Source organism: Gallinula chloropus (assembly GCF_964237585.1).
Source record: "Gallinula chloropus genome assembly, chromosome: 10".
NCBI classification, from domain to species: domain Eukaryota; kingdom Metazoa; phylum Chordata; class Aves; order Gruiformes; family Rallidae; genus Gallinula; species Gallinula chloropus.
Window position 1 is genome coordinate 21,941,191 of NC_140095.1, and position 27,952 is coordinate 21,969,142.

The window sequence follows — 27,952 nt, forward strand, 5'->3', positions numbered from 1 at the left end:
CCACTCCCTCCCCCAAAAGGACCAGACTCCCCAACACGAGGGGGGTTTCCCTGGGTAATGTCATCCTGGCTCGTTCATCTGCCTGGAGCAATTCCTGCCCCTTCCTTGGGGATTATTTTTCAGGCCAAGTGCTGACGTTTTTCCCCAGCTGGGTGTCAAGTGTGTACCTGTGGTGGCAATTCCAGAGCAGCAGAAGCCTAACGAGGGGAATGCCCTGTGGTTAATGAGGTGTTGGGAGACAGCAGGGCTGTGTCAGGCTTTCCAACTTTCCAGTTTAATGAGAAACCTGCAGCTCCTGGTCCTGCATTGATTCGCTCCTGGAGCTGAGTGACAGCCCAGCCGTGCACAGGGAAAGGGACTGCAGTGCTTTAGGCAAGGGGCCAGGCATTGGTAGCCTTTCCTAGGGCTGCTGCAGTGGCAGGGACACCAGCAGTGGCTGGGTCCTTCTCCTGTCCCCTCTCCTCCTGCAGCTTATGGGCTCAAGACTGGGATTTGGACAGATACTGGGAACTTACTGGACACTACTGGTTTGAATGTCAAGCCTCTTGCCTTGCTCTCTGTGAGTGGGAGATGGCAGTTCTGCAGCAGTGCAGAAGACAGAGGTGGGGGGTTCAGCCTGTGTCTCTGCCCTGAAAACCAGTGTTCCAGGTGTAGGACGTGGTCTATGTGAGGGTGATGATGATGCCCTGTGGGTATCCCTTGTCAGCTGAAGGGTTTTGGGGAGCTGTGCACCTGCTCCTCACCTGCCATCAGCCTGAATCACCGTCACAGAGAGCTGGGAGTGTTTTACCTCACTGGCCAGGTAATTAACAATGAGCATGTGGTTTGTGGTGGTGGAGGAGCTGATGACTCGTTACCTGTTGCCCTCTCAGGGTGGGATCCTGCACACTAGCTGTGAGCTGGTACCTGTGCTCAGGTGTGTAAAATAAGGCACAAACCAGTCAGGGGGGTTTCCAGCTGCCTACCTGGGACGTGGAGATATTGAGAGAACCCAAAGGTTTAGGGTCTTATTATTATTTGGGGAGTGGGGGGAAAGGTGCCTGCAGAGAGTAGGTTTTGTACAAGTGTTATTTTCCTATTTTAATTAGAATGTTTTATTTGGTATATATGGTAAAAATGGTGCCTTTTTGGGTGCTGGGGATTATAAACTAAACGTGGAAATGGGTATTTGTGGCCCTTCCAGCATTCAGCCTGCACACAGTAAGTACCTGAGGGTCTGTATGTCTGTGCTTCTGGCATCCAGCTCTGTGGTTACTTGGGATGGAAGGGCAGGAGCAGCAGAAGTTGCCATTTGACATCATTCCCATGCAGTTCACCCCAGATGAGAGGCAGCACCGAGGGGCTGTGGCAATGGATGGGTGTGAGGAGGGTGCTGGGTGCCTGTGGGTCTGCTGGAGCTGCCAAATGCTCCTTCCCTGTTCCCATGCCAGCTCCCTGCTTGCCTGGGAGGATGATTAACCAGGATGCTATCAGCGCTGGGGGGGGAAAGATGCCCGAGCCAGCAAGTGCAAAAGTTCAGGAATACAGTAATTAGCAGAGCAGTGCTAAAGCACAGTCATTAGTGGCTAATTGCTGCTGCAGAAATATGCAAGGCACGGTGCCTTTTCTTCCCCATCATCCCTGAAGAGATGAGTGTCTGGAGTTTGCTGGGAGCAGGGAGTTTGGTGAGGGGCTGGAGTTTGCTAGGAGCAGGGAGAGGGTGTCCCCATCATGGGGACAGGGCCAGGGGACACCCTCTCCCTGCTCCTGCACACTGAGCCTGGGTGGGACGCAGCCCATGGCTGCTGTGGGGGTGAACTCACTCTGCTTGTGGAGCAAAGGCCCCACTTCTGTGCCAGGAACAGGGACTTGGAGTTTGTACCCGTGGCAAGAGGCCAAGCAGCAGCTGCTGCCCCCCATCAGATGGGGCTGGGTAGGTCCCCCCAGGGTTTCCTCACTCAGCTGAGCCCACTCATCTATCACTGTTATTGGCAAACCAGGTCATTGATAAGCCCACGCTGCTGGCTCTGGGGCAGAACCCCATCCCCAGCTGTGTTTCCTCAGGAACAGTGTCCATGCAAACCCCCTGCAGCCAGGGCAGTGAGGTGCCACCCCCGGGAAAGGGATCCCAGCAGTACCCCGGGTGATGGGGGTGAGTAGATTGCAATATCTAATTAGCAGGCACGCAGACAGGAGGAGCTGTGGGTGTGTGCCCGAGGAGGCTGGACCAGCCCTGGGCAGCTCGAGCAGGAAGGCTGATGGTGTTCCCTGCTCAGCACAGGGCAGCAGCACACACCCCCCATCACCTGGCTCTGGAACACGCTGGGCAGCTCATCTGGGAGTGAAGACTCTGCCTCTGCCAGGCTGGGGAGAGCTGTGGGGCTGCCCTGACACTCCAGCCAGACCCGTCCTGCTGCAGCTCCCAAGGGCTTATCAGCAAGCACAAAGGTAACATGAATCCCCTTGCCTGTCTTGCCCAAACTGGGGCACTTTGCACCACTGACCCAGAAGTGTTACTTCAACAGTGTAATGTTTAACTACCCTAAGTTACACTCTGTACCCAAACACCTTCCCCTCCAGCCCTTTCCTGCTCATCCCTGTGCTGCAGGAGCACCCTGCTCCCTTCCCAGCGCCGCCCTCACCTCTCCAGGAGAGATTTAGCCTTTTTTACCCAAGTGCCTCTTAAATTAAGACCAAAGACATCCTGCTGCAGTATTTCCTCTCAATCTTTATTGTTCTGCTGTTACACCAGCACACTTTATTTACAGCTCCAAACCTCAGGCTGAGACCCACGGGAGGATTGAGCCAGAGGTGAGTTTCAGCAGCGCTCACCCCGTTGTGATGCTGGGATGGGCTGCACGGCCGCAGCTCCAGCCTTGCACAAGCCAAGGACTCCTGTGCTTTTGGATCCTCAGCTGGCCAATCCATCCCATGGACCGTGGCATCCCTGGCCTCACCTCCAGGAACACCTCGCCCACGCTCAGGATGGGTGACAGGTCACACTGTTGCAATGGAGTTAAACCCATTCCAATTTACTTTTCAATGCAGCATCACCAGAAAGGATTAATTGCAGGGCTTGGGTTAGTCTGTGCACGAGGAATCTCACTGGAAGGGAAGATGCACTTGCAAAGCGACTGGAGAGGCGCTGACTTGGCTTGGTGTTGGTGCCTGGGCTGACCTGTCCCCCCAGGCAGCTCGTGCCTGGTCACTGTGGGTGTCTCGTGCCCGAGGTGGATGGGGAAGGTGAGCCAGGGCAGAGCATGGCAGCATGCTGCTCCTGTGATGCTCTCACCTGGCAGGAGTGGCTCTTGAGCTGCATGGGACATCTGCTTCATGCCAGGAGAGGAGAAACCTGGCTTCACAGAGGGGTTGGGAGTCACTGAGGGGCCCCAGTACTGTTTTTAGAGCCCTGTTTAGCCAGGCACTGGGACTGTGGGAGGAAGGCCCCTGGGAACGGGGTGTGATGCCAGTTCCTGCTGCACCATCACACCCTCGACATCCGACCTCAGTCGCTCCCACTCTGCCCGATCCTCACCGGGACGACGTCAAGGGGGTTCAGTGCCTGGAATGACTTACAAACAGGCTGTAGAAGAGACAGGTTTACTTAATAAATAAATACAAATAACATATGGCAGATAGGAGAGTGGAACATAGTGATACTCTGTTGTAAGGGAGCTGAGGATGTGTAGGGCGTGGAGCACTTGTCTGATGCTAATCCAGCTCCATACACTGAGCGTATCTGCAGGTGTTTGACCAGGCTGGGACATGACAGCACAGCTCACAGAGCGATCTGAAGCTGCTCCAAGGGCATGTGAGGAACTACATACTCAGATAAATATGCTAATAGGGTATCCATGGAGGCTTTGCCTTTGGAGGACTGGGGACAGTAGAGGCGAGCGTTTCCCTGGTACCCAGGGTGTCCTTGGGGTGCCCTTGGCCCCGTTTCTGGGTGCTCCCCGGGAGCTGCAGGGTGGTCACAGCATGTGCCAACCCCATGTTGTTGATGGGTGGCAGAGGGCAGGGGAAAGCAGGGTGCTGGGGGACCTTGGGAGAGTATCAGGGCTTTGCCCCTCATCCCTGCAAAGCTTTGTGCCGGGCAGGGGAGCTCTGCTTTGTCTGTGCTGAAGCCTGCGCTTGAAGCTCGGAGCTCTAACCTTGGGCTCTGTCCTACTAGCTAAGGAGAGAGCAAGGGACAAGGAGGAGGTGGATGGGCTTTGGGGTTCGGGTGGTCTCTGAGCTCCCAGGATAGGGCTCAGTCAGGTGAGACGGGCAGTGGGAGGAAGAGGATTGCCTTCTGGCCGTAGTGAGTCCGTGGGCCCAACTTGCTGTTCCCGTTCTTCTTCAGACCGACAAACCAGTTCTTGTCTGCGTGCTTCTTGGAGACGTACGTGTTGTAATGGTTCTCTTCCAGCCTCTCAAGGAACAGGCACTCCTCACCCAGTAACTGCTGAAAGAGAGCCCCAGGTAAGGACCGTGAGACAGGGCGATGCTGGAGGGAGGGGGATGCAGTTCCTGATGACCCTGGTGTGGGTGCCATCCAGACCCACCCCAAGGTCTCTGTGTAAAGTTCATATTTGAAGTGTGGAGGTAAGTAATTAGCCTTCATTTAGTCCCCTGGGATCCCCCTGTAGTAACTTCTCTGTGACCTGGGTGTTTCACCAGGCAGTAACAGAGCCCAGCCCCATGCTCTGAAAGCTGCTCCTGGCTCCGGCTCTGAGCTGTGTGGTGGTGGCTGCAGGCTCAGAACCAGAGCATGGGGAACAAACCAGCTCTTTGGTGAGGCAAAGCTTTGCTCTAATGGGACTGGTCTCAAAGGTGCAGGTTATTTGGGGTGACTCCATGCCCTGCAGTTCCTGGGCATGGGGGCTAAGCTCCTGCCTGGCTCAGCTCATACTGGGATGTTAGGGATGCTGCCTCCAGCACAGGGATCAGTGTGACCCTATGGGATGCAGAGGAAAAATGCAGGGAAGTCTTTGCTCAGTGGCCATGGGCCATTGCCCAGCACTGCTGCCCCAGCAGCCCAGCTCACAGCCCTCGGTGTGGAGGAGGCAGGCAGAGGTGTGGGCAAGGTGCTGCCACAGGGATGTAAAGCAGCTGCTGCTCCAGATGTGGAACAGGGTATTTGTCAAGTGTTTGAGGCAGGGCAGCAAGTGGTGCCACTGGGTGATTTATTTATTTCCCCCCCCAAAATAAAGCTGGATGGAGAGTCCAGCTCCCAGAATAACACACAGAGGCTAATTGTTGCTTGTGGGCTGCATTACTCAGAGCTGTGAGCTCTCTGCAGCCCTCAAGCCCTGCCCGTGCCCGGTCCTGCGGGCGCCTGGTGCTTACCGAGCCGTAGAGCAGCCCGTTGGTGTCCATGGCCAGGTACTGCCCAGACTGGGTGCTCTTTATGTACACCTCTCCCACGCCTTCCGCGCTGAGCTGGAGCTGGACTGTGAGTAAAAATAAAACAGCAACAACCACAGTGAAAGGAAAATAGGAGAAGGGGGAAAAAAACATTGCCAGAGATAATGTCCAAGCTGCCAGGAAAGCCAGCAGGGTCATCTTAATCCAAAGCCTGGCTGATAAAGAGTTTGTAAGAGACAGTGCAGCGTGTAATAAAAGCATCTCCTTGTACATTCTCCTTCAAAGAAACCCCACAGCCGTGCTGTAAGAACCAAAGACCAATTTTTCCCTTATTTTACATCAAAGAAAGGGCAGCCTTTTGGTTAAGATGCTGGATGGGACACAGGAGATTGGGGTTTTAATTCTGGCTCTAATTTACAGTCTTCTCGTGTGGTTTTTGAAGAGGCACTCAAAGCAGCAGCATGGGAAGAAGTGTTTTGAGAGCTGAAAGCAGGGATGGGCAGACTGCAGATGCCTGAGAGCCACAGCATCCCACCCGGCGCTGTGCCGCGGCGGGCGTTGTGCAGCCTGTCCTGGGTGGGCAGCAGAGAGAGAGAAAGGGCTGCTCTTCATCCTGCAGAGTGTCTCTGGTCAGTGGGCACGAGCTGCCTCGTAGATTGTCCTTGTTTGCAGCGCTGATGTGAGTTTGATGCTGACCAGGCTGGGTGGGGGCGATGGGCTCGTGGTGATGCTGGGTCTGCTCACAGCCCACCAGGCACCGGCTCTGCGTCCCCATCAGCGATGCTGGACTTCAACTGGGGCAGAAAAAGCTTCTTATTGGTCCCATACTGCTCCTTGTTTTCTTACTTCACTAATTACCAGAGTGTTGGAGAATAATTAAAACTTGGCTGACGTTCCTGATTAACGTGTTTACCAGGGAAAGGGCAGGGAAGAGGCTGTTGGCTTGGAGAGGAGCTCTGGGAGAGCAGCTCTAGCACAGCGTGCTCAGAGGGGCCCCGTGCTGCCCTCACGAGTTGGCAGAACACCTGACGTTCTATCCACTGTAACTTTAAACTCCAGCTCTTCCCAGTGATCCTTGCCAGCTCCTAGTCAGCTTTTCTCCTGGGCTGCTGTAGAGGTGTGTGACAGGAGTGTTCAGGAGAAGAGCCCCCAGCCCGCCCTGTGCTTGCTGCAGGACACAGCCCAGGAGAAGTCCAGCCAGGGGATTTACTTAACTTCACTGCCCATGGGGACATCAAGGTCTCCAGCCACAGAGTGGGAGGGGGACAGCGGGTCCAAAGCAGCAGCTCGTGCAGAGATTCTTGGGTTGTTTACATGTCTGCACAGGTATTTCCTCCCATGAATAACAGGATGAAAGACAGAAACTAAGGCTGTTTGTTTGTGGGAATAAACATGAGCTTCATCCTCCCAGGTCTGCCATGTCCCAGTGAGTTTACTTTTCATTTCACAGCCCAGGCTCAAGGTGCCCGCAGACGGCAGCGGGGGACACGCAAGGGAATCCTTACACAGGGCTGGACAACAAAGGCTTGGACTGAGCATCTTTTGTTCTCCTTGGAGAACTCCCTGGGCATGGGGCAAGCACCTGGCAAGGCAATGTAAGGTAAAAATGCAGAGTCTTGATTTTTGTCTCAAACAAACTGCACCCAGGCAGCTTCCCAAGCACCAGCGTGGCTGGGCACGCTGGCTCCCTGATGAACTGCAGCGTTCCTGAGCCTCTCCCCGCTGTCATCTCCAGGTTTCCCATATGGATCTGGCTTGTTCCACACTTGCCCCAGCTGTGTAAGTGGTATCCCACGGTCTGGGCTGCTCCCCTCGCATGGTGCAGAGCGATGCTGAGCAGTGTTGGTGCTCTCAGGGCCGTGGGCAGCCGTGGGTGCACAGAGGCAAGGTCCCTCCCTGGCACACAGCTCTTCCCGAGTTTCCTCTGTGAATATGTGTACTTTCAGATACCCAGATTTATGGGATCACTTGCAGGAGGTCCCTTTCTGGCAGAGGTTTCCAAACACGTGGCCCCAGGCCAGCAGCCAGCAAGGTGTGAGCGTGCCGGGGTGCAGTGGGTACCACGTGCTGCCCAGAGGGCATGGTGCAGTGATGGGGATGGAGGGGAAGTGCTCACTCCAGGGTGATGGGCTAACTTTGCTGGGGGGGAAAAGGCTGGGCTGAGTGACAGCACCCATGCTGTGAGATGGTGGGCTCAAAGCTGGGGTGCAGGGGCTGGACACTTGTGTCCTTGTTAGCACTCTGTGTCCCTGGAGATGCCACCTTGCTGCTCTGCAGAGCCATGCAGGGCTCCCCAGGGCACATGGGTGTCTCTGCATCTCCCTTTGGACTCCAGCAAAATCTCAGCTCAGGCACTAAGTGGCACAGACACCTATAGACCTTGTACAGCCTCTGCAGCTCCCAGCTCGTGGGTCCTGTGTGCCTGGTCCTGCCCTCTCTGGATGCTTTGGGTCAGCATCCTCACCTGCCTCTCCCATGGGGTCTGAGAAGGGATAGTGCCAGGTTTAGTCTAGGCTGGAGGCTGCCTGCCCTGTGCTGTGTTTATCCAGCCTTGGTGAGCTCATCCTGTCCCGTCCCCAGCACCGTGTGCTGTGTGAGTGGTGGGCAAACAGCCTCTGCTACAAACTGCCTTTCATTAAAACTACAATAACAAGAAGAAAGGTTAAGGCTGGGAGAGAAAGCCACACTGTGTGCTGGTGGCTTAAAGAAAATAAGGATGCTTTTCTTAGAATTTGTAAGGCAGACTTGGCTCCTCCCAGCCCCTCTTTCTGACCAGGCAGGAGTCTGGCAGGTCCCTGGGATGTTCCTGTAAATGTTCAGAGGTTTCTGCTCAGAACTGAGCGCTCTGGCACAGGGCAGTGGGGAAGAGCCCAGCCCTGCTGCCTGCAGAGCCCCACAGGGACCTTTACTGGTCCTGCTGGTCCCTCTGTCCTTGGGCATCCATTTAAAAAATCCCCTCAAGTATTTTGGAAGTGCAGAAGCCCTAAATCTTAACACCTCCCAGCTGATTCCTTGGGGTTTGTGTCTCTGTCCTTACAGGGCCCTTTTCTCTGTTGTCAGAGCAGTTTGCTGGTGGGGGGGGGGGGTTCACTCTGTGCAGCCCCACTGCTGATGGCCTGGTCCAGCTCAGCAGGGAGACGTGTCCAGGGTAAGGGGCTGCTTGGTGTCGGGGTCAGAGATCCTGCTCTCACCTCACAGCTCTGCACAGCTCGGCCAAAGCCTCAGCACTGCAGCCTGGCTCGGGCTGTGTGGGTGGCTGTGTGGGTGGCTGTGTGGGTGGCTGTGTGCATGGCTGGCTGGGACAGGGCTCTGGGTGCCTTTGGTGACACGGGCAGGTGCTGGACAGGGCGAACACACACCTCACCTTGGTGCACAGGACAACGATATATTAACTTCTGTGGGACATTTCTCTGCATCAGGTAATCTGCAGCCCCCTCCCCCTGCAGCCCCCTGTCCCCCTGCAGCCCCCTGTCTCTGCAGCCCCCTCCCCCTGCAGCCCCCTGTCCCCCTGCAGCCCCCTCCCCCTGCACTCTTTGGTGAACAAGCCCAGCCAAGTTCCCTGGGTGAACGTTGCTGCCAGTTAGGTAGGACAGATGTGCTGCAAGAAAGGCACATCTTGGGGTGTGCAGCTGGTGAAGGCATGACCTGCCTTTCCTTAGAATGGCTGTGTAAGTATGGGCAAGTCTGGCTTTACACAGCACCCACACTGGGAGGAGCGATGCCCTGTGTGCCCAGCGCTGCAAGGAAGAATACCTGCTTCATAGTCACCATAGTGAGGTTTGGTTCTGGCTTTCCAAGGCTTCACCAGTGGGATGAGTGTTGGCATCTGCACGGCCAGTTCATCCCAGCAGTGGGTCCCCACATCCCACAGGCTGGGCTGCAGGGGATGGGCTGTTAACTCTTCCTGACACCCAGTGAGTGCAAACAGCACCCTGACCGTTCCAGCATGCCATTAGCTGTGCAGGGGCAGCACGGGTGCATTTCTAAAGCTGCATGTCACAAATAACTCTCTGACCTGATTTTTGCCTCTGTTGGGCTTTTGCCTCTTGCAGGAACTTAACGTGCTGCATAAGGGGAGAGGGAAGTTCCCCAAAGACAAGGGGTACAGGACACACAGGTAAAATCCTTTCTGCACACAGAGGAAGCTGGACCCTTCCCCTGTTCTGGCTGAAGACTGGGCAGCTGGGAAACCCCACAACACCCATCCTGCTGTGGTGCTGAGTCGCCTAACCCCGAGGAGATGCACGGGTACCACGGAACAAGGTTTGATGTCTGCATGCATGTGTGAGGGGTGAGGGGCTGCTCCTAAGCCCACCTTCCCTGCTGCCAGCGTGCTGTGTGACCCAGCCACACTGCTATGGGTACTTGGGCCTGGCACGGTCGGGCTGCCTGTGGGTGTGTGGGTGACCAGTGTCAGGCGTAATGTGTATGTGGGTGAGGGGTAGTGTAGGCACTGTGCCAGCCCAGGCTCTGCACACAGGCTATATAGGGGTGTGTGGGGCGTGGGATGGCTCCTGGAAGGCGTGTTGCCACCAGGATAGAGAGCTTGGTACAGAGCCCATCGTCCCCAGCTCCCCCCTTTCCCAGCTGATGCGATCTCAGGGATGCTGAGAAGCCCCGTGGGGTTTGCTTACTGTGCTGGTCGCTGCGGTCCCTGGTCCCATCCACTTTGCCATCCGGGAGGATGCGAAGGAAGTGGCCCCCGTTGCTGCAGTACAGGAGTTTGGGCTTCTTGTAGTTCCCATGGGGCAGGTTGAACTTTTCAGTCAGGGCGGTGAAGGTCGTGATTTCCCCTTCAGCCATCTCTCAGCCGCTCCCGGCAGCCCGGCTGCAAGAGATGCAGGTGTCTGGCAGGAGCAGCAGCACCGGGTGTTTGCCACACGCTGCGGCTGCTGCTGGGCTTTTAAAGGGAAGGGAGGGAGCCCGGTGGTCCCTGGCTGGTACCCGGGGCAGGTGATTCACGCCAGGGCTGATGGCTCTGGCAGTGACACAGCCCGAAAGGTGATGCTGCTCCAGCGTGGGAGGCGGGGGGGGGGGGGGAGGGTGGTCTCCTCACTGGGTGTAGCTGGGCAGCGGGGCCTCTGTCCTTTTAATTTCACTTTATCACAGTAACTTCTGGGCTTTTTTCTGCTTTCTATTGACGTAGGTGCTATAATTACACGCTCAGAAAAAGGGTTTGAAAAACACTCGGTGTCTGATTGAAAGCCACAAGGGGCAGGAAGGGAGCCCAGGTTAATAACCCCCTCTGCTATTATAACTCTCCAGCGCAATTACGCCTGGGGCTTGCGACACGTCCTGCGTGCCAGATAGCAAACATTCCCCCAGACCTTGGCACTCCCCATCTCACCTGGCCACAGCCTGCGGTGAAGACGAGAGGTGAAGTTGGGTACAGGGGGGATGAGCAGGGAGCAGGAGCTCTCACTGCCTGGGCGAGGACCAACAGCATGTTGGGGAACCAGCTGGGGTCTAGATCACCCCATGTTTGCACACCCTGGTTAAGAGGGACAGGCTGGGTTGGTGATGGGTGGAAGGAGCAGGACAGCAGTGAGCTTAGGCTGCAGCCAGTGCGAGCGAGGGGCGGGCTGGGATGCTGCCTGTGGTCCTTTGAAGCTCTGTGCATGCAAAGGGAGCTTTAGCAGAGCAGGGTGACTGCCAGGGGCTGCTTCATCCTCACAGGGTTAAGGGCATTTACTGACTTTAGAGCGTGGTCAGTGCTCAGCAGCTGTCTTTGACTCTGCAAGAGAAGCTGAAAGAACAGTTTCCCCCCCCCTCCCACCCCGCCCCCCATTGTCTCTCCTTGCTAAACACTACTGCTGTTATTAAAAGTACATTATTAAAAGTATATTGCTGATACGCTTTTATCACCGTGGAGTTGGTGCTCTGTGCACCACCACCACTCATGGCCCTGCTGTTACACTCCTGGCAGGAACACGCCAGGGTTGGATGGGAATTGCAAAACACGCGGGAGAGACGGAACCCGAACCAGAGGCAACATAAGGAGCCTTGTTGTTTTGGGTAGAAGCCCAACAAAATGATTCAGTGGCTCGAAGCAGAACAGAAACCTCTCCCCAAGATGCTAAGCTGAGAGACACCACACTCCAGTGGTTGTTTGGTGCCCTGTGGAGAAAGGAAAATATTCCAAGAGGAGATTGCTGCGAGAGAGGGATCAGCTGCTGCCGAGCTGCCGGCTGGTCGCACTGGGCTGGTAAGTTGGAGAGTGTTTGTCCAAGCCCAGCTGTGTTCCTGGCTCTCCTCTTCCCTCCTGTCCCTGTGTAACAAGCTTGCCCACCTCACTCCCTGAGCTTTCCCATGCCCAAGAGAAAAACCACCACTGAGGATGGATGGCATCATCACCGGGAGCTGGACCCAGGGCATCTTCTCCAGGGTGGCCCCAGCTCTGTCTGCGGGCACAGGGAGCAGAGGGTCCTGCCAGCTGCCTGCTGGCACCCAGCTCTTCCTTCTGGGCTGTGGAAGGAGATGCCAGTACCCCAAAAGATTGGGAATACCTTTCTGAAGTGAAAAAGGAACTAAGCAGAGGGTTAAACCTGGAGGTTCATTTTAACCAGGTCCTGTGGTGGTGGGAGCAGCGTGCGTGCTCCTTGCAGCAGGGAGAGGGAAGAGCCGGCCAGGGGCTGGAATAGCTGTGAAATTCTGAGGAGGTTGGGGCTGGCTCCAAACTTTATCACCACCCGCTGCTGCTGCAGCAGCCAAGCCAGAGGCTTTGAAGTGAAATCCCAAACGCCACGAGCATCCCAGTCAGAACATCGAGGGCCGGTCCCGTTGCCAGCACGAGGCGAGCGCTGCGTGAGCGCTGGAGGAACAGGGCATACTGGGGGGGCTTTCTCCTCCCCAGCTTGTAAAAGGGTGGGCAATGGCAGGAAAAAGGGGGGTGGAGTGAAGCTGGAGGAAGGGAGGTTTAAATTGGATATTAGGGGGAGGTTCTTTCCAGAGAGAGTGGTGAGGGGCTGGAAAGGGCTGCCCAGAGAGGGGGTGGGTGCCCCATCCCTGGGGGTGTTCAAGGCCAGGTTGGCTGGGGCCCTGGGCAACCTTGTGTAGCTCCAGGCCTGGAGGTTGGTGTCCCTGCCTGTGGCAGGGGGTTGGAGCTCTGAGACCCTTGGGGTCCCTCCCAACCCAGCCCAGTCTGGGATTCTATGATTCAATGAAAGCAATGCAGGCTTAGCTAGAGAGCACTGCTCCTCCCTTTGCTTGCGTTACAAGTGTGGCACTGGTGGCACTTTGGGGACTGGTACCAGCCCAAAAGCTTTCTGGGTGTCTGTATTGCCAGGTGATGCTGGGATTGGGCTGTTTGTGGGTATTTTCATGCCCGTTGCATGGGTGGCTGGCAGACCTGGGGTGTGTGTGCAGCTCAGCTGCATTAGCAGCATCGCCTCCTGTGCCCCTGTCCCACGGGTTGTCCCTGAAGCTGAGAGGTGACCAGCTAAGACAAACCTATTTCTTTTCCTTAGGTACCAAATACCTGGCTACAACATGAGGAAAGCAGGAATCTCTCACCTGCTGTGGGTTAGAACAAGAGTGGAGGTTGACCTGACTGCACTGAAACCCTCCCTGGCTTTGGGAACAATCCTTTACAGGGGCTTGGGGGGGAATCCTGGGAATAGTCTCCACCAGGCAGCCTTTCTGGAGGAGCGTGGGATGTGTTGATGAGGACTGACACTAATAACAATTGTTGTTTAGATGGTCAGATAAAGATCACACAGGAAGCTCTGAGCAGAAGCCAGCTAAACCCACAGCCTTTTAAGGTTTGGTTGGACTTCAGTTAATGAGATCAGGGTCTCATTAACTGGGAATCGGGCTCTGGTGAGTTCAGTGGAAACACTGCAGTTGGTTTCACTTTGGAAAGCATTACTTTCTCTGTTAAAGCAGCAGCCCTGTGAGTCCCAGGGTGTGATTGACCAGCATCGCCTCCGGGTGGGCTCGCTCCCCATCCCTGCTCCTGTCTGCAGCCGCCTGGACAGAGCAGCCCCTTCCCAGGGAGTTCAGATGCTACATGTGGGAATGGAAAGCAGTTACAACAGGTAGAGTAGTGTTAAGGAACTCAGGCTCTGGCATTCCTCCATCCATCACCTGTCCCAAGGGGTTCCTGCAGCTCACTGTGCCCAGCAAGGCTGTGGTTCAGCCCTGGGGCTGCCTGGAGTGCAGAGTAAACATCTCCCAGAATAAACCCGGGGATCTCATTCATCACAAGTTTGAGAGATCCATGGCGTGGGATGGATTTCCTCACCCAGGACAGGATTAGAGGTGAGTGAGAGGTTTCCTCCTGCCCCAGTTGCTCCAGGAGCTGCAGCACAGCGGGGCTGGGCTGCCTTCCCTGCCTTCCCTGCGAAGGGCTGGCAGTGCAAGGCACGGTCTGAATTCCTCAGGCTATGGATCCTCTTAGAAGGACTTAATAAATGATTAGGCAAAGCATATGATGAATATGTAGTAGATCATTTCATGCTTGTCAGCAGAAAGCATCAGCTTGTTTCTAGGCAGTGTTTATGGCAAGATGATTTTTATCTCTAGTGATGTGATTAACTGCTTAATGAAATATTTATCAGCCAGGCTTTACCCTTTGGAACTGGAATGTGTGGTGGAAAGTGTGACCTAAACTGCCAAAGTCAATTAATCTAGTGCCTGCTCTCACCATCTCCTGCTCTCCACCAGAAAACACGGATGTTCCAGTTAGGTCACACTGGGTCTGTGTTAGATAATGCAGATAGGAGTGTAAACACACAACTTCCAGCAATTTACTGGGTGTCACGAGCGGCCAGGGAGAGCTGCTTGTCCAAAAAAAGGCTGATGATAATGGCCAGGTGATGGAGGCTAAGAGCAGCTTGTGTCCTGCCTGGGAGGAGGGGATGGGGAGGCCACAGCAGGGATAACTCATCCCTTTGCTCCGTCCCTCCAAGGCAGCACCTGCACTGAAATCACCCTGCTAGAGAAGGGCATCTGGCTCCAGGGGAAGAGAGATGATCCTGTAGCACCAGGGATGCTCTGGGGAAGGAAACACATTCCCATGTCCCCACCATCCCCTTCCTCCAGCTTGGCAGCCCCTGATGGATGCTGTGGCAGCGCCCTGAGCCCGGTGAGGAGCTCTCCCAGCCCCGGTACCGCGCTGGACCGACATGAGGTGGGTGACACTGGGTTTGGCCAGCTTATGCCATCCCAGCCCTATTTTAGCTCCCTTCTGCTCTTCTGGTGCAGCAGAGAGGGCTGTGGGGAGGTGTGTGTGCCTTGGGGGGCAGAGCCACAGGGTGAGGAGCTCCCTGTGCAGAGCCTGGCCCAGCCTGCCAGCAGCTGGCTGCTTCGCTCCAAATCCACGCCTGGTTCCTGCTGCTGCTCCAAACTGGGGCCTCCAGCGCAGCATCCGTGGGGAGACAGGAAAGCCAGGTGATGAGCTGCTCCCTAATTACCCTCCAGCCTCTCCCACCTCCCCACCCACGCCCTGTTGCGATCTGGTGATTAACGTAATTACAGTTCCAGCTCCAGGAGCTGGTCCAAGCCCGGGGCCGGAGCTCTGCCAGCCGGGTCTCTCCCCCGTGTCCTGCCTGGGGTCGGACCGACCCGCCCGGGAGCAGCACCGGCTGCAGCAGCACATCCCGGAGCCTCAGGGGGCTGTGAGGGCTGGATCCCAGAGCGAGCCGGAGGCGCGGGACCTGCTGCGTGGGAAGAACACGCTGGATGGAGAATTGCCAAAGCTGGGTCACTCCAGCAAAGGACGGGCTGGGAGATGTGCTGAGCCCGGAGCATCCGCGGGGATGCCCGAGGGCTTCGTGGGGCAGAGGACACAAGTGCCCCCGTGCAGGGAGGAGCTGGGGGGGCTGCTGCAGCCCTGCCCAGTCCCTGCCTCGCTCCCTCCTCCCCAGGCAGAGCTCATCCCTGTTTTAAAGCACCGCTCAGAGCGTTTGTTAGCATGGATGGGCTGTCTGGTGGTGTTTCACTGGAGCTGCAACTCTTCCCTGGGGAGTGGGCTGTGGGCGAGGACCGGGGGCCAGGGCTGGGTGGCCGTGGAGGGGCGGGGGGAGCTGTGGGGGAGCGGGGAGCAGCCCAATTTCACCCCTGCAGCGCAGGGGCTTCGCTGTGATTCCCATCCTGCTGCCCTGTAGTGCTGTGACAGGCATGCTAATTACAAACAGCAATTAGTGGGGTAACGCCGAGGGCTCCCCGTCCCTGTGTGTGCTGCCCAGCCCTTCACAAGGGTCCTGTTCCCCTCACAGGCTCCTGCTGAGACCACTGCAAAGCATCATCCCATCTCCTGGGCCTCGGGGCAGCTCTGCCTCCCAGCACCTTGCTGTGTAGAGTGAGACACGGGAACAGCTGCCAACATGTGTCATGAGTTACCCGGTCCTCAGGGTCTGGCTCTAGCACTTGAGGAGGATGGTTCTGTGCTGCTGGGGACCCAGGGACAACGCAACAGGTGCAGGTACCTTGTTTTGGGCACTGGCTGCTGTGTTTAATCACAGGGATGGGTTCCTCTCCTCTGTGGGTCTGTGAGGGGTTTGCTTCCCAGGGGAGGGAGTGGACACCACAAGGGATGCTGCAAGAACTTGTTGGAGGTTGGAATGTTCTGTGGTACCACAGGAAAGCTGTCTGGGTGGGGGGCACTCAGCGTGGTGATGGAGGGGTAAAGCAGCATCTGCCCAACCTCCAGCAGCCCCCGGACCAGAGGGTCCCTGCGGTGGGGGAGGGACCCACTGCCTGGCTCCCAGCTGGCGGGGGCAGGGTGAGCTGGGTGACACTTCACCCAGCCTGTAAATGTCACCCTGTGTGTCCCCCACCCCGCCCCCCGCCCCCACACAGGACACTGGGCACCATGTCAGACCACAAAGCAGGAGCGCCCAGCCCGTCTGGGCTCACACTGCAGGTGTGGCTGCCCACGGACAGACAGACAGACAGCAGTGCTGGCCACAGGCAGACTTGTCACGGCTTTGTTTCCCAGCCTGGCTGTGGGTGCTGCCCCTGGCTCCCCTCCCCTCTCGCTGTCTCGGGGCATTTCGATGCTGGGGGTGCAGACGTGTGGCTGCGTGTGGTGGGGGGGCTGCTGTTTGCAGGCCCCCTCTGCCCACTAAAACCAGCAGCTTAACCCCAAAATTTCACTCTGTGTGATGCTGTTAGGCCAAAGGACTGACCTGCCTCTCCCATTGTAGCACATCCTGCCTGAGCCCCCTTGTCCCACCCTGAGCAAACCCTCTGTGCAGGCAGCCCTGTGCCTGGTCACCGCTCCCCCTGCTCCCCCTCTGTCAGCAACGAGCCCCCTCCCACCCTCTCAGCACTCCAGCAGGTCTGAAATCTCAGCATCCTCTTGCTAACGAGGCAAGAGGCTCCAATTAGGAGGGCAAAGCAGGAACGCTGAGCCCTTCCTGCAGCCAGCCCTCTGAAGGTGGCCAAGCCCAATCACGGGCTGGCTCAGGCTTCAAAACTGAGCTCTGGGTTTGGGTCCAGCCCTTATACCACGTCCTTCCCCAGGGAAGCAGAGGATGCTGGAATGGAGGGTTGAACCTCCAGGCCAAGTGAAACCCCACAGCCATCCTCGTGGTTAACCAGCAGTAGACACATCTCCACTCAGGAATCAGACTTCCTGCCAGCACAGTCACGGTCCTGCTTGTTCCCAGGGGGATCACCATAGGCTCAGCAGTGATTACCATGCTGAAAATGCACAGGGAGTTAATTGCATCCATCCTGCAGTAGTTGTATAGGGACTCTATGGCCTGTCTTGGTGAGAGAAACTGGCTGGAGGGATTCTGTTCCTAGTCCTGCTGCTGCATTTCCCGTTTTAAGTCCAGCATTTAGGAGCTGGGGATGCTAACGCCTGGTTTTTTCTCTGAGCTGCCTGAGCAAACAGCTTGGGCTGTGTTTTCCTGTGCACACTGTTGCTCAATAACCTCACAGTGCAATCAAAGCTGGAGATAATAATTGCTATTGCCAGGAAAATCCTCCAATAAATACTAATTTTCTTATCTGCACGAGTTTAGGGCTGTGTGCCATGGCAGTGCAAGGAGAGCTCCGGGGCAAGGCATGCTCAGAGCTGAGCCCTGGTAAGTGAGGATGGGGGTCAGCAACCCCCCCCCCAATCATTCCCTGTGTGTGTCCAGCCACTGCAGCAAAGGAGTGAGAGATGCTGCTCCTCTCCACCTCCTGCTGTCTGTGGTCCAGGCAAGCTGATTGTTTGACCCATCATCTTCAGGCAAAAAATCAGGGGAGCTCTTAGCTGAATCACCAGGGACACTCAGTTGTCTGTTTGTCACCCCCATTTCCATCCTGGAAAGGATCCTGAATCCCACACCAGGACACACTAAGCCTTGAGAGATGATTCAGCCCTAATTCCAGACCCTGCAGCCCCAGGCAGAGCCATACCCGTGTCCCTAAAGGGTTGGGCACCGCTTTGGTCCTCGCCGTGGCACCGTGAAGAAGCAGCAGGCTGTGTGTCAGCAGCCTGCACATCCCAAGGGGAACAGGCCCTGCCTCGGATGCTGCCTGGGGTTTCCCTGACAGTACCAGCATCCCAGTGCAACTCCTAACAGCCCAGAGGCAGGGGGAGGGGTTGGGTTGGGTTTTGAAGCCTCTCCAGCCCTTTCTCATCTCCATAAACAACAACCCACCATAAAAGGCACCTTGCCAGAGAGACAGGGGCAATTTTAGGTACCTGGAGAGACGCAGCTGCTGTAGCAGAGGGGGGGGTGAGACCCACACTGGTTATTTCCAGCTCTGGAGCGGGCAGCCTGGAGACACGGGGGTGGTTCTTGTGCCCAGTGTTTTCACAGCTGGTGCAGGGCAAGGCAGCGGGGCCCCAGGGATGCAGCTGAGGATGCTGCTGATGACAGGAGGAAGAAAGATGCCCTGGGTCAGTCTAAGTGGAAAAACCCCCAAACTAAAACCACAGCTGGAAAGGCAGCCTGGCAGCCAGCGTGGGATGTGAGTGCTGCTGTCCTGTCCTGTCCCTGACCATGGGACAACCAGAGTGCCAGGGGCAGGCTGCAGTGACACGGGTCCCGTGGGGACTTTGCTTGCTGGTGCTTTACGTGCCCACAGAGCAGCTCCATCCCAGTGCAGTTCATAAGATGCTTGGCCTGGATTGGATGAGTTTTGAAAAATCACATGAATGCTCCTCAGAATACGCAGCTTTCCCCATTGAAACCCAGCACAGAATCATGGAATCATGGAATCATAGGCTTGTAGGGCTTGGGAGGGACCTCCAGAGCTCATCGTGTCCAACCCCCTGCCAAAGCAGGGTCCCTAGGACAGGGCACACAGGTAAAGAGATCACAGATGCACAAACATCCCCGACCCACAGCGCTACTGAGCAGGAAAGGGCTGATCCAAACCACAAGAACATCCCCCAAAGCCCCTGACACTGCCAGTTTACCCAGTCAGGAGCTGGTCAGCGAGCCCTGAGGGGAAGTTCCAGCTTGGCAGCCAGTTTGGAGAGGGGTGATGGGACTGACCCAGTGTGTGCTGGCTCCACGATGCGGGGAACAGGGATGCCATGGCTGGGACTAAATGGGGTTTTATCTTTTTCTTCCTCAGGAGCCACAGAATCAGCTGCTGCTCTGGGATGTGGAGTCCCCAGGGGGTGAAGGAGGATCCCACCAGGTTAGGTGTAAGCTGCAAACACCCCACCGACAGTCAGTGAATCACAGAGACACCAGGTTGGAAAAGCCCTTTAAGATCATCAGACTGTCCCTGGAAGGGGCGAGCAGCTTGGATCCCGAGTCCTGCTGCACAGTCTGGGTCTGTCACGGGAAAGATCTCCCCCTCCTGTCCGCCCGGGCAGCGCTGGGAGGGAGGGGGGGAAATAACCGGCTGGGGCTCCGGCTCTTCTCCTCTCTGGCCCACACACAGGTCAGACCGGCTCAGGGTGCAATCGGGCCCCCCCTGAGCAAGTGAGGGGGCCCCTGCCCCAGGGCTGCCTTGCAGGCTGGACCAGCTCCCGGGGTGCTGGTTGGAGCTGGTCGGTGCCTCGGGAAGGACCCAGGGAAGGATGCTGACAGGGTGCAGCACCGCTGCCTGGGGTGCCAGGAGGAGACTCTGCTCACCCTGCCACCCTGAGCGCCCAGAGGGACAAGAGGAGGAGGAGGAGGTGTGAGCTTGCTGAGGAAGGGCATGGGCAGCATGAGCTTGTCCCTGAGCAGCGCTGGGGATGCCAGGGCACATCAGAGGAGAAGCCATCCAGCCACAGTGGGTGGTGGTGGCTTGTGGGGGGCTGTGGTGAGGGCTGCTCCAGGAGATGCTGATGGAGAGCTCAGACCGTCAGCAGACACAAGCTCAGGGCTGGCCTGGGGTGGGACAGGCGGGTTTACTGGCTGCAGCCACCTGGGAAAAACACCCGAGGATAAGGCTGGTGCCCAGGTTCCAGCTCCTGGAGCACGGATCTAAATTAAGAGCCAGAAGCAGGGTCAGGCTTAACGAGCACAAGCGAGTCCTGAGTCATTGATCAACCGTGTGTCTAGACCACTGTGGGCAAAGGACAAACCTTTGGGAGGAGGACTTGGAGAGGACAATGCTGCTCCAGAAATGAGTCTGGAGGGGACAGAAGGGTTTTGGCTGTCACCCTGTGAGTCAGTGACACGGAGCTGGGGCTGGGCTGGCACCCTGGGCACAGCAGCCAGCCTGGCTCCTGCACCCTGTGAAATGCTTTGTGCAGACAGACCTTGTCTGCCTCCTGTTCAACCTTTGTCCTTGGGGTTAGCTGTCAGGATGAGATGTCTCAGGCTTGGCAGTGCTGCCTCCGAGATGTCTGTGTGGTCCATCCCCAGGCAGCCTGCTGCTCTGTGAGCTTTCCCTGGGCAAAGGGAGCAGGTTTGGGATGCAGGGGCAGCGCTAACCCCAGTGGGGGGGGGGACGGGACACACACCCCAGTAAGGGGGTACACTGGCGGCAGGTTTTGGAGAGGAGAAGAAAAAGGGAAATAAAAGGGAAAGGGGAAAAAAAAAAGGGCTTGCAGCAGCCAGTTTTGGGACTGTCAGACGCTGGGTACCCTGCACCCTACAGACCTGCCTCGATGCCTGCTGTTGGTCCCTGTCAGCATTCCCACAGCAGACACCAATGTTGGGAACAAGCAGAATTCCCAACTGCATTACAGGGAACCCCTGAGTCAGGCAGCTTTCCTCTTCAGCACCCAGGGACAGAGGGAGGATTACTGCATTCAGGAGCCATGGGACGTGCCAGGGCAGAGGCACCGTGACAAAAGAGGCACAGTGACAAAGCAATAGTCTCTCTCTCTCTCTCTCTCTCTCTCTCTTTCTTGCTGAACTGGTTTTCAACAAATTCTTCTGCAAAGAGATTTCTATTGTGAGCCATTTGGAAGCCAAACACAGGCAGGTCTCCAGCCCCAACCATCACCACCTCCAGGAAATGCATTTGGGATTTCTGAGGATGCCCCAACACGGGTCTGAGAGGGTGATGGGTGCTGGGTCGGTACCCAGGGCCAGCTGAGCTGGGTCAGCCTGCCAGGGTCAGGCCTGTTTCACCAGGCACCTCCCTGGGGGGTGTTCCCAGCGGGGGGGTGTTCACAGGGAGGGTTTGTGAGGTGCAGTGCAAGTGCTAACACGTGTCTCCAGGCCCTGGCTGTGCTGCCCCTGGGTTGCACGGGTGCCCCAGCATGTGTCACTCTTCAGGGTGACCTGAAAAAGTCGGGGTGCCCGGGGCTCTCTGGTGGGAAACCCTGGAACCCTCAGCTCTGCCCACGCTTGGGGCCGTGCCTGCTGCCCCTCACCTTGGCTTCCTGGGGACTACATGCTGCAAATCCCTGGGGTCCCTGTCTCTCCCTGGGCTGAGCCTGCACTGGGGCTGGCTCAGCTTAGAGGGTTCTGGATGCAGGGCAGGATTTGCCTTCAGGGAATTTCTCTGTGGCTGGTGATGGGTTTGGTTTGACCCGTTGTTGATGCTCGTCTTTCCCCATCATTCTCCACAGCCTCTCATTTCTGCACCCTGATTTAGAGATGGGTACATCTGTCTGTCCTCCACTCTGGGGGGGGAATCACAGGCATAAGTCACTGGGTGAGTGCACTTGGCACTCCTGCATCTGGCATCCCTGTGGTGCCAGAGAGGAAGGTGCTGCTCTGGCAGCTGAGGGGTGGGATGGGGGCAGGCCCAGCTGTATTTCCAGAGGTCACCCTGCAATTACCCCAAACTGGTGTTGAAACAATACAGAGTGAGGCTGACACCCCCCCTCTGATGGGAGTCACCCCGGGGGTCAGGGCATCGCCAGTCCCCTTCCCTGTGCCTCCTGCAGCTCTTCCCGCTCCCACGGCCTCTTGGCACAGCCTGTGTGCTGAAACTGTGCCAGGCTCCCCGGCAGCAGCTCCCCTCTCCCCTGATAATCTTATTTCCTGCTAAGCAGAAGCCAGGAGCTAATAGGGGTTTCTGCAACACGCGTGTGCACCCGTGCACAGACCCCTCAGCCCCCTCCCTCCAGCCAGCAGCGTGCAGGGCTGTGCCTGCAACCGGCTGTGCCCAGCACTGCTCCGCTGTGCCCTGCTGCTGCTGATGGAGCTGCTCCCAGGGGGAGAGACCAGGCAGGAGCAGGGTCTCTGCCATGCCTGGCACCCCAGCACGGCGGGGGTTGCACTGGCTGTGGGCAAAGGCGGCACCCAGCGTTGGGGAAGTCCAGGGCATAGCGGGGGGGCTGTCTGGGTTGTACCCGTGTGAGCATCCATTAGCTGGCCCTCTTCATGATAGAGAAGGTACCTCTTCTTCACCCCTCCACCTAAATCACCATCAGGCGATTGTTAGGAGACATGGGAGTCATGGGCAGGGGCCTGTGGCTCTGGCCATCCCATTGGGACCTGAGGCTCTTGTCATCCCAATCAGGACCTGCATGTCCAGCCCAGGAGTGGGTCAGCAGCCCCAAGGGGCTCTTGGCTGTAACTCAGACTGTAACCACAGCCAGGCAGTGGTCTCGGTTGGAGCCCACAGGACACAGGGCTCTACAGCTGTCCCCAGAGGCATGCACCGCTCTGCACCCTCCTCAGCACGCTGCTGACCACCCAAAAATGAATGGATCCAGGCCCAGCACCACACAGACAGCCTGGACTGACCAGCCAGGTCTCGGTGGGACAGCCAGGCTCCTAGCTGCACCACTGCCAGCTGTGCTGGGTCCAGCCAGGCACGGTGGAGCTATGCACCCACTCCCCACCATATCTGTCTTGGCACACTGAGGCGAATATTTGCAGCCAAAGAAGAGTGGAGGGGAAGAGCCAGGACTGAGCAGCACCACACACAGTGAGTATGAAACACCCCCCCGTGCCCACAGGCACACACAGCCCAGGGGAGGGTGGTACAGCTGGGTGGGGGGTTTCACTGCACGGGATGCACACAACCGCCCTGGCATCCCCCCACCCCAAGCAACACCCACAGAAACCCTCATCTTGAGGGTGGTCCTGGGTGCCCCAAGAGTCGGCACAGCCCTGCAAAGCCAGAGCATCCTGCACCCAGCCTGGGATCCGCAGATGGGGAGTGACTCAGCCCCCAGCAGTTATGGCACCATTACAATAAAACCTTGATCGCTTCCTCATTGGAAAGTTACAACTTTCTTTGTCTAATTAGCACCCTAATTAGCTAGGCTTCCTTCCTGCTGAGAGGTGTGTGCTTCTGGTTCAGGACTGGCCTGTCTCCTAAAGATTCCCTTCGGTGCCTCCTCCCCAGCTCACACACATAGAGCCTGGCTGAGAAATGGCTGGAATTGTCTATGGTTTGGTTGGGTTCCCCACATCCAGCACCCAGGAGCTGGTGGAAGCTGCAGGCAGCTGGGAAGAGGGTGATGTCTGTGGGGAAGGGGCAGCAGCGCTTCCACAATGACCCCAGGGAATTTCCCTGCAACAGGTGGATGCCGTGCTGGTGGGGAGGAGAAGCTGGGAGCGTGGAGAAGCAGGAAAGGTCCTTTCCCAGTGCTAAGTTCTGACAGTTTCCTTAGTTTCTGACTTGGTGTCGAGAGAAAACAGATGGTTAAGAAGGTGCCTGAAGTTCTGGGTTGGGTCTCCTCTCTGGGAGCATCCTTGGGGCCTTGTGACTTAGCCCTGACTCCTCAGCCCAGCTCTGCTCTGAGCTGCTAACTGCTATGGTGCCATTTAGCCAAGGGGAAAACCCTGGCAAGAGCAGGCTCAGGGAGACGATGTAGCAGCCCCCCAGCAACCCTGCACCAGAGGATGGGGGTCCTGGGCACCACGGGGCTTGGTGGGAGGAGCAGCAGGCAGGAGCCGAGCCATGCAGCTGGCCGGGAATACAATGGAAGGAGCCGCAGCCAGCTGCACGATGAGCTGCCTGGCTTGGGAGGAAGATCAAGGTCTCAGGAGTGGGAGGAAGGCCAAAGTCATTTGGGGAGCTTGGGAGGGAAAGTCTATCTCCTGGGCTGGGGTGGAGCTGGGAAGGAAAGTTTATCCAGAGGGCTTGTGAAGCTCTGGGTCAGGCTGGAGACCTCCGTGGACCCGAGCCCTCCCCAGCCCTGACACAGAGAGCGGCAGAGGCTGCGGGGCTGGCCCGGGGTTGCAGGGAGAACAATTGGTCATTGTGCTGCCTTATCACCACTGAGCCCAGTCCTGCCCTTAGGAACCCATTAAACTTTAGACCCCTGTTTGCAGATCTTCCTCCCCGAGGCGATGGCTGGGGGGGCTGAGAGGCGCCTGGGCTCCCCGTTACCAGCCCATCTCCCAGCCAGAGCGTGGGCCTGGGATCCAGTGGGGACAGGAGTGATGCTGGGATGCTTGTGTGCCACTATCACTGGAGCAGGGAGCAAACCCAGGAGCAGGGCACTGCCAATGTGATGCTGTTGCTGTGACGGCCACAACAGCCACCCAGAAGGCTGCTGATGGGGCTGGTGGGGTGTGCAGGGCACGGGTACCTGGAGGTAGGGCCATGGGCAACAGCTCATGCATGAGACCCCGAGGCAAGTTTGGATGTGCCACCCACATGGCAGCAGCACCCTGGGGCGCGTGGCTCACACCCAGAGCTCAACCTCCAAAGCCCTGGGGCATGGTGAGGGGCATATGCCTGACAAGGGCACTGAGCCAGCTTGGGGTGCCTCTGTGCAAATGGCAGCGTGTCACTGGGTGCCTGGCCAGCAAACCAAGCACGCTGTGCAGGTGTCCTGCTTCACTTCCACCTTGTCCTGCTCAACCACCACTCTTCCTCATTTTCTTCTTGCCTCCCCAGCCAGCATTTCCCTGCCTGGATCCGGACCCCTCCCAGCTGTCTTAGATGGCCCCAGCTGAAACCACCCACCCAGGTGCTGCTGGGACCTGGAGACATGGGAACAACCCGGAGTGCTGTGGCTGCAGAGCCAGAGGAGGAGGTGATGCTCAGCACTTACCCCGGGGCAAGAAGAGGGCAGAGGGGGCAGAGGTCCGCTCCGCAGTTACTCACAGTAAGACCCGGGTGTAGGGCACCTTGTGCAAGTCAAAAGCTGTTTCTCAGCAGGACTCGGGGGTCTGGCCAGAGTGGGCCCGAGGTCTTTCTTATTTTTAAGGAAACTTGGGGTTTTCTGCATCAAAAAGGAGCCCTTTCATACTGCTGTGTCACTGCAACAAGCTTCCTATGCGCTGGGTTTGGGGGGGGCTTAATGCCCCGAATTTAAAGTGTTTTCTGTATTCAAATGCTGGTCTGGGCTTCTGCCCGGGGCTCCAGGCTAATTAGCAGTAATTGGGAGAGTGTGATTTGAAATGGTACTCGGGGTTTTGAACCTTCCCCTCTCCCGGGGGCAGGATCTGCAGCCTCTTGCAGGGCTTGGGGTTCCTGCCCGCATCAGGGGGGGAGCTGCACCCCTGTGAGCCCAGAGCTGTCCCTGGAGAGCCCCCTCTGCCCCCCCCCCCCCAAACCCTCTCTGTCCCCTCGCTCCGGCCCCGCGGGTGTTCGAGCATCCCGTGGGGCTTCCGAGCATCCCGTGGGCAGCCCGGAGCCCGTCCCGCAGCCCCGGGGGCGCGTCCCGCCGCTTCCCCCCCCCCCTGCCCCGGCACCTACCGCCGGCTCCGCGGTCCTCCCGGTCCTCCCGGTGCCGAGCGAGGAGAGCAAAGGGATCAACCGAATTAAAATTGGGGGGGGATAAAAAGGAGACGAGATGATGAGCGCGATGGCAGGCTGCCTCTGGGCGGCCGGAGCGGCGGCAGGAGGATGCTGGGGAGCGGAGGAGGGGGGGGGGAAAGGGGGCGGTGATGCTCGATCGCATCCACCCCCCCTCCCTCTGCGAAGCGAGCGGGGCCGGGCACCTGCTGCGGGGGGACCGCTGCGGGAGGGGCCCGGCCTTGAGCCCCCCACCGCGGGCAGCTGCCCGCGGTGGGGGGCTCAAGGCCGGGCCCCTCCCGCAGCAGCGCTCCCACCCGCCTTCCCCTTCCCCAGCCCCCGGGCTGTGCTGCGCCAGCACCGCTCCCTTCCGCGCCCCCAGCCCGCCCAGGGAAGGCGGTGAAGCCCCTCACCCGCACCGGGGGCAGCGGGGATGGAGGGGGGGTCTGCCCTCCCCTTGGCTCAGCCGGAGAGAAGGGGCTCTGGCCGGCCGCTGTCGCCGGGCTGTGTCAACACTGGTGGCGGGGTTGGGGCTGCCGGAGCCTGGCCTTAAAAGCCGAAGAAGCGCTCCCGGGAGCGCTGTCAGGCTGATAAAACGCGGCTCCAGCCCGGGGCCGCCCCGCAGGAGCTGGTGCCCGGTGTTGGCTCTGCGCCGCAGCCTCGGCAGCGCTGGGATGCCGGCGGTGGGATGCTGGTGGTAGTGGGAGTGCAGGATGCTGGTGGTGGTGGGCTCAGGGGGTACCAGCTCTGCAGCATGCGTGTCGCTGCGTGTTAGCTGGCTGCAGCAGCAGAGAGAGGCAAAGGCGGTGACCTCACCGCTTGGCCTGTCTCCACCCGAGCTCTGGAGCGGCGTTTGAGCCCCGTTATCTGAGGCTGGCTTAGAACCAGCTGCTAGTCCCAGCTCTCCCGGACAGAGCCTGGGTATGGCAAGCGCTGAGCCCAGGCGCTGCGGTGGGGGCTGTTAATGCCCGTGATGCACGAGTGGACGCTGTGCCTTCCCCCCCACATCCAACACCCCCCTCTTCCTCACGGCTTGGAGCGAGCCCACACAAGATTCCTCCCTGCCGTGTCGGGAATAGAAAGAGAAAACAGGCGAGGTGCAGCCAAACAACCCAGACTCCCAGAAAAGAGCGACCTTGGCTCCAGCTCCAGCTTTCCTGGATGAAAGGCGGCGGTTGTTGGGAGACCGGGAATACCAGGAAACGCTGCTCTGTTGACGCACGCGAGGGAGCATCCCCCTTGTTTTGGGGCTGCCCCCCCGCTCCCCATACTCCCCAGGCCTCCCTGCACCTGCCTGGCTCTCCTTACACCCCTGTGGTGTGGGAATGGGCCGCTCTGACGCCGCGCAGGGTACGGGGCGCCGCTGACGTCACCCTGCCAAATTTAGCGCCGCGTCCTTTCCGCCTGTCCTGAAGGCAGCCGGTGCTGGGCCGCAGCCAGCGGCGCGAGGCTCCCGTGCTGCTGCCTGGGAAGACGCACAGGAGCTCCCACACTGAGCTGTGCCTTGGCCAGACCCCGGATGCCCACGGTGCCGCTGTGGCCCCCGGTCCTCACTGCCATGGTGTTCCGCACCAAGAGCCAGTGGGGAGGGGGGTCACCACCTCCCCCTGCCCTCCCAGCTCGGCCCTGCATGGGGAACCGATGCCTGTGTTACTTCCCAGGCTCTGGAGACAGCTTTGGATGCTGGCTCCCACTGCTGCCTGAGGTGAGGAACATCCTCACCTCCCTGGCTAAACGTGCACTGGCCTCCTGGGCTGCAGGTCCCATAAATAAACCACACTTCCTGGGGTTGATTGGAGGCACGGTGAGTAATTAACCACAGCCACTTTCTGCCCCGAGGAACAGGAGCTGCCTGCCCCACACTCTGCTGTACCCAGTGCTGGCAGCTGAGCCCCAGCATGCCCTGCCCCAGGGTCTGCTCCCCCCAAACCATGGTCACGCAGACCTTTCTGCAAGCTGGTTTAAAGCCAGAGCAACACGACCCCCAAGTCCCAGGCGTTGGTGTGTGTGTGTCCCCTGGGAGCTGTATGGCTGACACGGCTTGGAAACGCTGCTCAGCCCAGCACGGGCTGGGAATGGCACTGAAATGGAAAGTCCCCCCCCTCTGCCCCCCTTCCAGCTCCGAGCCATGAGAGAGGAAAAGGAAACCCCACTTGTTCCCCCAGCGACACACACCCAGCCGAGCCGGCAAACTTGGCCAGGCAGCTCTGGAGCCGGAGACACCCGGCTCAGTCCCACTGCAAAGGGGCAGCAACGCTCCTGCAAGGCCACGGCTCTGCTGGGATGGTGTGACCGCCGTGGGGGCATGGGGGGGTGGTGCTGGAGGAGACACTCACCAGCCAGACTGGGCTGCACGGAGCCGGCGGTGCTGGCAGCAGTGTGGGGGCAGCTGGGCAGCCACGCTGCCGACCTGCCGCGGCGCAGGCAGGAGCTGCCCGGGGTCACTGTGCCCCTCGTTCTGCTCCCCGGGGGCCAGGAGGGTCCCGGCACGACGCCCGCCCGCAGCCCCACGCTCTCGCCCCACTCACAGGTGGCTCCAGAGGAAGGCAGCGTCCCTCAGGTGGATGTGGGCATGGAGGACGTGCTGGATCCCAGGCAAAAGCTGGCATGGGCTGGCGGGCACCGCGGCGCACGG

General features: G+C 58.3%; 1 protein-coding gene across 3 annotated transcripts; it reads right to left on the bottom strand.

Annotated features, from left to right (window-relative positions):
• Nucleotides 1-2,694: 2,694 nt before the first annotated feature.
• On the bottom strand, nucleotides 2,695-27,952 carry FGF1 (fibroblast growth factor 1). Of its 3 annotated transcripts, none has more exons than XM_084268642.1 (4): nucleotides 27,846-27,952; nucleotides 9,963-10,156; nucleotides 5,311-5,414; nucleotides 2,695-4,423 (listed from the first exon to the last, which is right to left on the bottom strand). In XM_084268642.1, exons 2-4 carry the CDS (start codon nucleotides 10,129-10,131, stop codon nucleotides 4,232-4,234), a joined length of 465 nt encoding a protein of 154 aa, XP_084124768.1. In that variant the 5' UTR covers nucleotides 10,132-10,156; nucleotides 27,846-27,952; the 3' UTR covers nucleotides 2,695-4,231. The 3 variants fall into 3 exon arrangements, with proteins under 3 accessions (XP_084124768.1, XP_084124766.1, XP_084124767.1); XM_084268640.1 differs by having other exon boundaries at nucleotides 2,695-4,426; XM_084268641.1 differs by lacking the exon at nucleotides 27,846-27,952 and adding an exon at nucleotides 25,279-25,388 and having other exon boundaries at nucleotides 2,695-4,426.

Excerpts from the sequence above, each read along its gene's own strand:
- FGF1 (XM_084268640.1), bottom strand. The coding sequence starts at position 10,131 with ATGGCTGAAGGGGAAATCACGACCTTCACCGCCCTGACTGAAAAGTTC. Across the intron at positions 5,415-9,962 it reads GGACCGCAGCGACCAGCACA|TCCAGCTCCAGCTCAGCGCG; the intron begins GTAAGCAAACCC and ends TTTTACTCACAG. Across the intron at positions 4,427-5,310 it reads ACGGGCTGCTCTACGGCTCG|CAGTTACTGGGTGAGGAGTG; the intron begins GTAAGCACCAGG and ends GCTCTCTTTCAG.